Here is a 13,328-nt window from a genome sequence, read left to right on the forward strand (position 1 = left end):
GTCGTCCATGACTTGACCTAATGGTCAGGGGTCCCCTTTACCCCTTGTATACCTTAAAGTTACAAAGTTATTCTGATGAACCGGTTAAATAGAAACTGTTGCAGGAGAGTAAGAGCCAAAGGCAGCATGGCTCCCAGCAGAGCCAACAGATTGGGCCTGGTGGAATGGCATACAATTGGACTGGAAGGCTGGCTTTGTTGAAAGACCCAGCCTCTCTTAGGAGGGGGGCAAAAAGGTTTGAAATACTGCTTTATAAGCTATTCCAAACCAGGTTTCCTCCTCCCTCTTTCTCTGGAGCTTAAAACACAGATACAGCAGTGCATCAAAAACGAGGGTGCTAGGAATGTAACTAAGCCTAGCGTGGAAGGAGTCTCCATGGAATGCAGCAGGGCTTCCTTTCAAATAAATATGCATAGGAACAGACAAATATAGCTTATTTGTTTTCCTGAGTGCATGCGCCGCCTGACACCCGTGGATCTTTGCTTGCCTGTTCTCTCAGATACGTTTTAATCGCCATGGAAGCCCTGGACCAGCTTCTGATGGCCTGCCGCTCACAGAGCATCAAACCGTTTGTCGAGAGCTTCCTTCATATGGTAGCTAAGCTGCTGGAGTCTGGAGAGCCAAAGCTGCAAGTTCTGGGGACCAATTCAGTGAGTAAACCAAAGTTCAGCTGAGCAGGGACCGCGGGAGCAGCGTAAACACTTTCAGTTCATCTTTTGAGGGGGAAGCATCCTTACAGTTTTGATATCCTCTAGCAGGCAGGCAAAGATGACTAAGGATGATGGAGAACTCCAATGGAGTTCACATTTAAAGGTGAACTTACCTAATTTCAAAACGGTACACGAACTGAAACCCTGCCCTCCTCTGAAATTTGCACTTCTCTGAATTTTGCAGCGCTTAAGTTATGTGTGCAAAAATACATATTACATGGGTAAAGTACATTTCTGAGCACAATTCAAAGTGTTGGTGCTGGCCTTTAAAGCCCTAAACGACCTCAGCCCAGTATACCTGAAGGAGCGTCTCCACCCCCATTGTTCTGCCCGGACACTGAGGTCTAGTGCCGAGGGCCTTCTGTCGCTTCCCTCACTGCGAGAAGCGAAGCTACAGGGAAGCAGGCAGAGGGCCTTCTCGGTAGTGGCACCCACCCTGTGGAACGCCCTCCCACCAGATGTCAAAGAGATAAACAACTACCAGACTTTTAGAAGACATCTGAAGGCAGCCCTGTTCAGGGAAGTTTTTGATGTGTGACATTTTGATGTATTTTTAATCTTTGTTGGAAGCCGCCCAGAGTGGCTGGGGAAACCCAGCCAGATGGGTGGGGTACAAATAACAAATTATTATTATAAAGTGTGCATATAAATGAATATATTGCTGAAGATAACATACGTATTATTTTAAGGGAAATTGCTTTGTATATCAGGCAAAATTTCACACAAATATGTGTATATTAGGAGAATATAAGACGAGCCCGTGGCCCATCTATTCCAGCATCCTGATCTCACACTGGCCACCCAGATCCCTGTGGGAAATTTGTGGAAGCAGAGCATTGCCATCATGGCAATTTGCCCAATCACCATGAATTTGCCCAATCATCTTTTAAAGCTATCCAAGTTGGTGGCTTTCCCTAGGTCTTGTGGAAGGGAGTTCCACAGTTTAACTATGAACAAATAATTTCTTTTATCTGTCTTTAATCCTCCAACATTCATCTTTATTGGATGGCCACAAGATGTAGTGTTTTGAGAGAGGGAGAAGAACTTTTCTCTCTGTAATTATGCCATACATAATTTTATACATCTCTGTCATGTCATCTCTTACTCTTGTTTTCTTTAAACTTTAAAAAGTCCTTATCTTACAGGGGAGTTGCTCTATCTCCTTAATAATTTTGGCTGCCTTTTTTCTGAGAAATTAGCACTGAAAGGCTGGTGAATTTCCATGAGAACTGAACTTAAGACTGAAAAAAATGAGTACCCGAGAGAAGCCAAATTTGCCAATCCCTATTTCAGGTGAACTTTTGTACAGTGAATGAGCAAGAGGGAAGAAATGTCTGTCCCTCAAATATGTTGGATATAATACGTGCATTAAACACATCATAGTACCTCCCTAACTCTAGCAAATGTTGAAAATGGATGTATTTTGAGTTTAATTCTCCTCAGGTGATGTGATGTAGTTCTAAAATCTTTGCAAGCCTTTACCATAGCAACACAAAAGATTCTACAGTCATAAGGAGGAAAGAGCTATTCTGAGATATCATAAATTATTTTCAATTCCTAACTTTTCAGGTGAATCAGGTTTCAAATTGGCCTCGTGCCTTGGCTACAGCAGAAGGTACATTCACTGGAAATAAAGTAAACTTGATATTTCTAAGAATGTGCGCAGAGATAATTTGCTCCCTGAAAGTAGAACCTTGCCTGGATATTTATGGAAAAGCTGAATTTAACGTGGTGACTTTCAAAGCGAATTTTTCACGTCTTAACTTCAAGATTTTAGGAGGCTGGAAAAACAAAGTTCACACAGATCTGGCTGCCCTGTGCCTGTAGCAAAGTTAAGAAAAACAAGTTTGGTAGCTGCCTCTGATTAAGTGCACATCCAAGTTGATCTTGGTCTTTCAGTGTAACACCACAAGGGACGTACGCTTTAAGCCAGGAAAATAGGCAATAGACTGTTATCTCTTTCAAGTATTGCCTCTGACCATCAACCAATCTTGTATTCTCTTCCTTCTGATTTCCCTAGTTTGTTAAATTTGCAAACATTGAGGAAGATACTCCTTCATACCACAGGCGCTATGACTTCTTTGTTTCCCAGTTCAGTGCCATGTGTCATTCTTACCACGAGGATCCAGAAGTACAAAATGAGTAAGTAACCAGATATGCATACAGGGCCAGATTTAGGTTTCACGAGGCCCTAAGCTACGGAAAGTAATGGGGCCCTTTATATATCCAGCTGCCCTTTGTCAACAACAAATTGTCGCTGTTTTTGTGTGTGTTGAATATATGCTATATGGTAATTTATGGACCTAATAGGTATCTAAAGCCATTTGCCCATGTTGCCATGCAACCAGTCCATGCAGAATGTAGGCACCCTATATATAGAAATGAGCAAAGCAGTGATATTTTAGGGAGCAGGCTAGCAGGCGGGGCCCATTACTTACATCACAGGAACCTACACAACACAAAACACTGTGGCTGTATGTAGGTTTTATTTTATTTGTTTTTTTTATCTTATACTTTGGAAATGTACATTCAGGGTTTTTTTCTTTACATTTTTTTTGGGGCCCCCCAAGAGAGTGGCTCCTAAGCTGTAGCTTGTTTACCTTATACGTAAAACTGGCACTGTGTGCGTATTTGCTTCAAGTCCTATTCCTTGGGCCAATTCTGGCATCCTGGCTTGTTCACTTCTGCCCACTCACAGGGAGGTCTAAAATGAGCGTCTGTTTGCAGGATTGTAAACAGCTATGCAGCCCAAAGCTAACAAAATGGTGTGCAATCAGATACAACAGATTACTGACTCGGTAAACTAAAAGCAATAAATTTGTTGCTGCGATGGTACAATTAATACTCCATAAGATGATTGGGCTACATACCAGGGGGAAAAAACCTTCTCAAAGAAGCTGCCTAAATATTAGGATCCTAAATTCCTGCCTAATTTCAGCTGGTAACTAATTCAAGAGGGCTGGAACTGCAACACAAAAAGGCCAATTTAATGCTAATATTCAGCCGTCCTCTGGTGTACACGATGACTCTTGTCAATGCCCCATCTGAGGAGCAGAGTTTCTGGGCAGGGAATTTAAGGTGGTTAAATTCTCATATATTTTTTTATGGAAGCTCTAGACTTGCCAGAAGTATGTTTCTTAATTGAGATTGTATCCTTGTCAAAACAGCTGGCTGACTGCTGTACTCGCTTCTCCTTAGAGGAGAGGAGTCAGAAGCGAAATTGCCTTGAAAATTTCCGTGAACTGCTTTCATTTGAAGCCTCTACTCGAGATCAACTGAGGGCTTGTCAGAGGAGAAGTGGGGGGAGCCCAGGTTTTTCTGCTCCTGCCCACAGGAAATGAGTCACCAGCCTGCCCCACAATGTCCCTTGTTGTCAGTCTGATTCACATGACCTCAATTCATCCCTAAATGTTTTTCACGTTGCTGTCAAAGTTGGCATTGCCCTGACAGAGCAGATGCTGTCCAAAATGGCCGCCTGATAGCCTGGTTCCCCCTACTTTTGCTTCTCTAGTGCAATATATGTCATGATTATTACTTTTTTTGTGACACCAGAAAATATATATATTTTGTGAAGTTGTAGCTGTCTGTCCCTGTTCAAAATGGTTGCCCCATAGCCTGAAATGATACTTATCCACTCTTCCATAGCTATCTCAGCATTATCACCATTTAATTCTGCAGTGTGCATATTCCAGGCTGTCAAGATTACATAGGAGGAGGGGGAAATCTCAAAGCTATGTTTTGCTACCATTGCACCTGCCTTAAATGGGTCTTTATCACCAAGCCAAGAAACCTTTTTACAGACCCTCGCCAGTGTCCCTATTTTCCAGGGACAGTCCTGGATTTACAGAAGCTGCCCCAGTTTCTGATTTGATCCCAGAACACCCCACTTTTCCTTGGGACATCCCTGTTTTCGTTGGAGGGTATAGAGTTATGCGACCCTAGAGCCAAGAAGATAAGTAACTATACAACCTTTAGAAGACATGTGAAGGCAGCCCTGTATAGGGAAGCTTTTTAATCATAAGTAGGCAAAGCAAGGCCTGGGGGCCAGATCCGGCCCAATCACCTTCTAAATCTGGCCCGTGGACGGTCCGGGAATCAGCATGTTTTTACATGAGTATAATGTGTGCTTTTATTTAAAATGCATCTCTGGGTTATTTGTGGGGCATAGGAATTCGTTCATTTTTTCCCCTTCAAAATATAGTCTGGCCCCACACAAGGTCTGAGGGACAGTGGACCGGCCCCCTGCTGAAAAAGTTTGCTGACCCCTGTTTTTAATGTTTAATGTTTTCTTATGGTTTTATATGATGGAAGTTTCCCAGAGTGGCTGGTGTAACCCAATCAGATGGGCAGGGTATTATTATTATTATTATTATTATTATTATTATTATTATTATTATTAATATTAATATTAATATTATTATTATGGAATAGCATGTACATATTTTCACTGGAGAAATGTTAGAGGATATGTTTTTATCACAAATAGTTTGTTTCTTGAAGGAAGCAATCCATGTAAACAGATTGCATTCTGCCTCAATCCTGTTTCCGATCTCATGTTCGAGATGGCTGGAGCTGCAGAACAGATTATTCCAGAAAGTTCTGACAGATTTTCAGGTGCTCCCCACCCTCCTGTCAGCTGCAGGGGCCTAGGCGTCCTCACTCAATTCGTTTCTGATTCAAATTGTCTCCAGTGTCAGCCTTCCATCTAAAACACTGTTTCTATTCATAAACATTCATCTTATGGCAATCTCTTTTCCTAAAATAAACTGCTGTGGGTCATGTGTCGGCGTTTTTAATCTCCGGAGCTAGAATTCTGAATGTAGCTTTGGAAAGCAGACGTTGTTAAGGGTACATGCAGTTATAAAATACCTCAAACAGCAGTGTACTGACTTACCACTGAGGAAATTCACAAATGAATAAAGTAAGATGGATTATGTATGTTTCACCCTGCAGTTTGCTCACGTCCTTCTAATGACTGGCGCGCAAATAATTTTTGCATCTCGATTTTAAGATAATGTATCATGTGAAAACTCAAACAACAATGAGTCTTATGGCACCTTTAGAGATCAAGGCTTGCAGCCAACTAAGTCCTACACAGAGTAGAACCATCGATATTAAAGGAATTCTTCCTGTTCGTTAATTTCAGTCTATCTACCCTGAGGCTACCGTGTTAACAAATGAATGGGACTCTAGTCTTTAAAATGCCACAATACTCTTTGATGCTTTTGCTGCAGTGGGAAATGTGCTCAGCTAGAAGGACTATTTTGGATTTATTTGAATGGATGATTTTCCATCCTATTTATTTTATATCTTAAATGTATATCTGTGAAATGGATCTTGTACAAATGAACTAAGGCAAAATTAAGTAGCTGTGCACGAATGTTAGAAGAGAAAACTGAAATATTGTTTGTGTGCCTGTACAATGAAGTTGTTACTCTGGTCTTTAGCTCCCTCTAGTGAAAATATGGGTGGTTTTTTGTTTTGTTTTTTGCACAAGAGAAAGATAAGAATGATCTTTCAGAGGCCTTGTTTACAGTACCTCATTAGCTCATGTGAATTGCACTGAGGCAGGCCTAAATGCCAATGTTTGTTTCTTATTAAATTTGTATCTCACCACCCTGACCTCAAATTCTGTCACGCTGAAAAATGGCTTGGAGCAACATGACCCAAACAATCGCTTTCCCTTCGTATGCATACCCAAACCTTACGATTCCCTTCAGAGGCCATACTTCAAATATCCCTGACTAGAGAACCTTTTCAGTGGTAGCTCCCTCGCTGTTGGGCTAATCTCATCCGGTAGTTTTCTTCTCACCTTCCTGGGGGACCTTTTTAAACTTTCTAAATAAATTGTGCTCTTTTTGCTGATCAGAAGGTCGGCGGTTCGAATCCCTGTGATGGGGTGAGCTCCCGTTGCTCGGTCCCAGCTCCTGCCAACCTAGCAGTTTGAAAGCACATCAAAGTGCAAGTAGATAAACAGGTACCGCTCCGACGGGAAGGTAAATGGCGTTTCCGTGCGCTGCTCTGGTTCGTCAGAAGCGGCTTAGTCATGCTGGCCACATGACCTGGAAGCTGTACACCGACTCCCTTGGCCAGTAAAGCGAGATGAGTGCCGCAACCCCAGAGTCGGTCACGACTGGACCTAATGGTCAGGGGTCCCTTTACCTTTACCGTCATCTCTTAATCTTAACAATCATGACACTGCCCCTAATAACTGCCAGCACCCATCAAAACCACAACGCAGAGTATCAAAACCCTCCATCGGTCAGAACATGCCAGCAGAGACTCAAATCATTAATACCAGTAGAATGTGTAAATTACATTAAAACGGTGTTAAAACGGCATTTTAAAGCCTGGGAGAATAAAGGCCTCACACTAATGTGGGCACCTTTTTGAGGCAAGCATTCCACAGCTGGATGCTGGAGGCCATTTTCTTGTTGCCACTTTCCAAATTTTATCATGAGGAGACACGTAGAGCAGGGCCTCCGTAAGTGATTGTAGGGCTCAGGTATATATTTATGGGAAGAGACAGTCTGTTAGCTGTTGGGGCCCCAATCTGTACAGGACTTTTTAGTTCAAAACCAATACAGTGGTACCTTGGTTTACGAACTTAATCCGTTCCAGAAGTCTGTTCTTAAACCAAAGTGTTCTTAAACCAAGGCATGCTTTCCCATAGCAGCAGGGGACCCAATTTACAAATGGAATACACTTGACAGGAAGCGGAACATGTTCTGCTTCCAAGGCAAAGTTCACAAACCAAAACTCCTACTTCAGGTTTGCAGCATTCTTACCATATTTTTCGCCCTATAGGACGCACTTTTTCCCCTCCAAAAATGAAGGGGAAATGTGTGTGCGTCCTATGGGGCGAATGCAGGCTTTCGCTGAAGCCTGGAGAGCGAGAGGGGACGGTGCGCACCGACCCCTCTCGCTCTCCAGGCTTCAGGAGAGCCGCAGCGCCAGCCTCACAAGGTCGGGGGACAGTGGGGAGGTGGAACGCCGCCATCCCGCTGTCTCCCAATGTGGTTTGGAGGCTGATGGCAGGGAGACGCGTGCTTCTCCCCGCCGTCAGCCCCGCAAGCTCCGGGGACAGCGGGGAGGCGCAGCGTGTCTTCCCGCTGTCCCCGGACCTGGTCTGCAGGCGGGCGGCGGGGAGAAGAGCGCTTCTTCCCGCTGCCTTCCCCGCAAGCTCCGGGGACAGCTGGGAGGCGCAGCGTGTCTTCCCGCTGTCCCCGGACCTGGTCTGCAGGCGGGCGGTGGGGAGAAGAGCGCTTCTCCCCACTGCCTGCCCCGCAAGCGCCTGGGGGGGAAATATGTTTTTTTTCTTTATTTCCCCCCCAAAAAAACTTGGTGCGTCCTATGGGGCGAAAAATACGGTAATCCAAATTATTCATTAACTAAGCTGTTCTTAAACCAAGGTACCACTGTAATTTGGATTGGGCCCAGAAATGTATCAGGAGCCAACGAAGGCTCCAGAGAGGTAGTGGAATATGTTCGTACCACATAATGCTCATACCACATAAGGCAAATGCTACCAAAAAAAGGAGAGGTGAGGTCTCAATAACTATCCTGGCAGATCTTCCAGAGAGGCAGAGTCTAACACACTTCTCAGCCTATATAAGGCTTCATTGGGCTCAAACTCATTGCTGAGGAAACATCTCAGATAGCTTCCTCAGCAGGGCCAAGTGGAGTTGTCCATGGTCCTGAACGCTTTCTGCCTGACACGGACTTTGATTTCTTTTTGTTTCCTCAGCAAACCTTATACTCCCATAGAACTTCCCCCAATGGCTATGACAACATTGTCTCATACTGAATGTAAACAAACTGTGAAAAAAAAAGACTTATGAATTGAAAGGGGAGACATTGTATGTACTTTCCCTTGTTTATTAGTTTGTTTTGTATTATGGAAAAAAACTTTAATAAAAACCAATTTTAAAAAGAAATAAAGAACAGGACCTGGTATAAGGTCACTTCCTGCGTTCCTACTGTACTAGTGTGAGGAAACTTGCAGAAGTTTATATTCAGGTTGCAGATAATGTAATGAATCCAGTAGACTGAAAAGCCACTAATAAAACACTTTTTAAAGTGTTGGGAGTGTGCTCGTGGACATGAATGAAGCCGCGGAAGAGCAAATCCTTATAATTATTTGCAGTCGGCCATAAAATTGTCAATGTGTAGCTTTCGTTGCTAACTCAGAATGATAGCTCTCGTTTGGATCACGCAGCATGTATAAAATAAGGCTTGAACAAAGTCATTATAAATCCTCTTTTTCTTCACCGAGCGGGATTGCAACTGACAAGAAAGTTGCTCTTGGAGAATTTCAAGTAGGCAACTGAGCCCAGCAAGCACCATATGTTCCCTTGCTTTTGAAATTACAATTTAAACTGACATTAAAGGTCTTCACTGGCTGATAATTCCACCCCACCCCACATGCGAGGTCCAATTACACTGAACTTTCTCACCTGTCAGTATGTGGTAGATTATCTCCCTTTCTGGAATCTCTTGACTCTGAATCTCCAAAGAACGGGCTTGTCACTTACGAACAAGTTCTCATATTTCTTCAGGGGGAAATATTATTTTTTTGCACACATGACCCTTCTAGATCAGATGGTATTTTGCAAAGTTTCTCAGCATTGGGCATGGGACTGTTGCCCCTGCAGAGGTTGTTGGGACTCCCTGTTGTGACCATTGGGCCACGCTGCCTGGCGTGGATAGGAGTTGGAGTCCATCAGCACCCAGAGGGTTCTCCATCCCTGTCCCTAATATCACCTTACTTTAGTAAGCACCTTACTTTAGTTTTGAGGGACGTGGGTGGCGCTGTGGGTTAAACCACAGAGCCTAGGACTTGCCGATCAGAAGGTCGGCAGTTCGAATCCCCGCGACAGGGTGAGTTCCCGTTGCTTGGTCCTTGCTCCTGCCAACCTAGCAGTTCAAAAGCACGTCAAAGTGCAAGTAGATAAATAGATACCGCTCCGGAGGGAAGGTAAACGGTGTTTCCGGTCGCTGCTCTGGTTCGCCAGAAGCGGCTTAGTCATGCTGGCCACATGACCCGGAAGTTGTACGCCAGCTCCCTCGGCCAATAAAGCGAGATGAGCGCCGCAACCCCAGAGTCGGCCACCACTAGACCTAATGGTCAGGGGTCCCTTTACCTTTTAGTGCTACTTCTGATACCAAGCCTCCTTGGAGATATGAGCTGATATCTAGTACCCTGTTCCTTTATCCCAGGCATCCCCAACCTGCGGCCCTCCAGATGTTTTGGCTTACAACTCCCATGATCCCTAGCTAACAGGACCAGTGGTCAGGGATGATGGGAATTGTAGTCCAAAACATCTGGAGGGCCGAAGGTTGGGGATGCTTGCTTTAGCCTTTTGTGGTTCCTTTTCTGAATTCCAGTTTAACAAATGGCCTTCCTAAAATCAATTCTGTGTAATTTGCCACAGCCTTCTTGCTCCTCCAGGTCATATTTGCCTTCCCTGTGAATTGCTAATGTGCATCTAAACCAAGGCAAGAAAGCAATCTGGATGTGTATTGTTTAACTCAGCGGTTCTCAACCTGTGTTTCCCCAGATGTTGTTGGACTACAACTCCTGTCATCCCTGAGCTCTGGCCTTGCTAGCTAGGGGCGATGGGAGTTGTAGTTCAACAACAACTGGGGACCCACAGGTTGAGAAATGCTGGTTTAACTGGTGTATACCTGCAGCCCTAGTCACTGCTGAAGTTGCACACTATAATAGGTTTCATAGAACTGTTTGTATGATCCCATCAGTGGTACTGCTTTATCAACGCACTGGCAGTGAAGCCTTGTTTGTTTGTTCGTATATTTTATTTTTGGCCTCATATCCTGACCATCATCTCAATATTGTCCCCACTCCAGGGCAGGTAGCAGGGGATAGAATACAAATATTTAAAAAAACCAATTCCAGTAACAGTGTAATTAGCTAGTTTGCAGTATAACTGTCAAGGAATGCAGTCTTAAACAGCCTGTACTAAAAGACATGTCTTCAGCTGGTTCCTAAAACAGCGTCATCTTGGCATCAGCTAACATGTTATGCAATAAATGTGCACAATGTGTTACTGTAGTCTCTTGGCCACATTGTGCTGCAGGCTGTATGCATTTGTGCAGGGGATTACATAGAATCACAGAATTGTCGAATTGGAAGGAACCTCAGGATCATCTAGTCCAGGCATAGCCAACCTTCGCCCTCCAGATGTTTTGGACTACAATTCCCATCATCCCTGACCACTGGTCCTCTTAGCTAGGGATGATGGGAGTTATAGTCTCAAAACATCTGGCGTGCTGAGTTTGAGGAAGCCTGGTGTATATATATTATCAGGAGGTCCATTTCTGCAAATTGTAGGAACCAGGCCTTCAATGTGGTGGCTTTGACTTCCCAGCACCTAAGTGCAAGACAGGCATTCTCTGCTGACTTTTTGTGCTTACTGAGGACCTTCTTCTTCCAAGAAACCTTCTAAGTTATCTTTCTAAGTTATCTTTCTGTATTGGAATTTTAGAAAAGGTGTTTCTGTTGTTTTATTGCTTGTTTGCTGCCCTGGGCTCCTTTGGAAGGAAGGGAAGGGTGGGTCATAAATAGGCATGCCATGTGTCAGGAAAATTCCTGACATGTCCTGGTTTCCAGGTGTCGGGGTTGAATTTTGACAGGGAGTGGAAAGAGCTCAAAAAGCTTAAAATCACTATTTTGGGGTTTCCCCAAATTAGCTCCACAATTTTGGGGTCTTCCTCAAAAAAAGAAGAAGAAGGGCTGAATAATTTTTTTGGTGCCAGGAATTTTTGCTTTTTGGAAGTATGGCAACCCTAGTAATAAATTCAGTGAATAAGTGAATGAATGAGCAGATCATATTATTGTTCTCTTCAGCCTTCCTTTGCTGTCTTCCTCTAGGATCCGTATTGCCGGAATCAGGGGCATCCAGGGTGTGGTTCGCAAGACTGTTAATGACGAGCTGCAGGCAACCATATGGGAGCCTCAGAACATGGACAAGATAGTGCCCTCCCTGCTGTTCAATATGCACAAGATTGAAGATGTCGACAGGTGTGGACGTGCATGCTCGTTAAATCCTATTTAATTTATTTGCAAAAAAAAAATGTATATACCACCAAATACCATGGTGGCAGGGCCGGATTTAGGTTTGATGAGGCCCTAAGCTACTGAAGGTAATGGGGCCCTTTATATATCCATCCGTCAACAACAAATGGTCGCTGTTTTTTGTGTTGAATATATGCTATATGGTAATTTATGGACCAAATAGGTATCTAAAGCCATTTGCGCATGTTGCCATGCAACCAGTCCGTGCAGAATGTAGGCACCCTATATATAGAAATGAGCAAACCAGTGATATTTTAGGGAGCAGGCTAGCAGGCAGGGCCCATGACTTACATCATAGGAGCCTCCACAACACAAAACACCATTGCTGTATGTAGGTTTTATTTTATTTTTATCATATATATTGGAAATGCACATCCAGGTTTTTTTCCCTTTAAATTTTTTGGGGGACCCCAAGAGAGTTGGGCCCTAAGCTATAGCTTGTTTAGCTTATACATAAATCTGGCCCTGGTCAGAGCTGATGGGAACTGTAGTCGAAAAACAGCGGATACTCAAGTTTGGGAAACCCTGATCTAAGGTATAGCAGGTGGCAAAGTGTGAAATGACTTCTTTGGTGATGGTGCCAGGCATGTCAATGGGACCCACATTTTTATCTTTCTCGTGCCATGTAAAGCTGTTTTTCTTCTGCTTATTATTCTGCTGTACTCTTAAGATATTAATTGCTTTTAGCTCTGCAAGCATTGTGAATATTTTTCTGGGCTTGCATTTTTATTCTGGCGAGTGTGTCTAATGTAAGCTGACCTAGAAGCATGAACGAACTGCTGCTCATACACTTCTAAAATAAAATGATTGAAGTTAAATGGTTCTCAGTCTCAGCTTTTCAGTTCCAAAGACAATCGTGGGTCTCGCTAGAGTTGGAGCCAGACGATTTTTTGAACCCCGCTGCCCAAAGTGTGGTTGTCATAGTTCAGTACTGAAAAACAAGGGAGGAAATGTATTTAGTACAGAAGATTTAGTGGTGGGGATGAGTTGTGGCAGAGTATTGGTTAATCTTGAATTGGATGTTGGTTTGCTTTTACCCACAGGGTCACGAAAGATAAATTCAGCCTGTTTAAAAGCCCCTTTCAGGTGATGGTTAATTGTGCCTGTGTTGACCTGGGTCAGTTCATTCCGACAAATGCAGTTACAACCCTTCCTGCAATTGGGAACCCCATTATAGCACATGCATGCATCCTCTAAAAACTGAGAGAAGCCATGCTTTCCTCACAAGTATTCCTATGCAAATGTGCGGAAATTTAATTAGCTGATTGATTACAATTCAGGCAGTGGATCAACTTTCAAAATTGGTAATAAAAACAGAAATACGTGAGTTAAATTTTAACTCAGCCGCTTTGAAATCTTTGTTTGGCCATTGCAAATACTCCACCCGAAAAGGCTAATTTCACACCATCGACCCTCTGGATGCACGTATAATAAAGAGCTTGAAAACAGTGTTTATGGATTGTTGAACTGTTGGCCTCAGACGGTGCAAGCAATAAGTTTCTCGTCTCATTTTTCCTTTTGGA

The 13,328-nt window shown here is 43.5% G+C and overlaps 1 protein-coding gene across 3 annotated transcripts in view; it reads left to right on the plus strand.

Annotated features, from left to right (window-relative positions):
• The window catches only part of EFR3A (EFR3 homolog A), an 86,079-nt gene that overhangs the window by 26,505 nt on the left and 46,246 nt on the right, over positions 1-13,328 (plus strand). For all 3 annotated transcript variants that reach the window (XM_083621970.1, XM_083621971.1, XM_083621969.1), the window contains exons 5-7: positions 500-650; positions 2,731-2,852; positions 11,602-11,751. In XM_083621970.1, coding sequence (XP_083478096.1) covers positions 500-650; positions 2,731-2,852; positions 11,602-11,751 — 423 coding nt within the window. The remainder of the gene's footprint in view (positions 1-499; positions 651-2,730; positions 2,853-11,601; positions 11,752-13,328) is intronic.

This window comes from Podarcis filfolensis (assembly GCF_964270895.1).
Source record: "Podarcis filfolensis genome assembly, chromosome: 7".
Classification (NCBI taxonomy): domain Eukaryota; kingdom Metazoa; phylum Chordata; class Lepidosauria; order Squamata; family Lacertidae; genus Podarcis; species Podarcis filfolensis.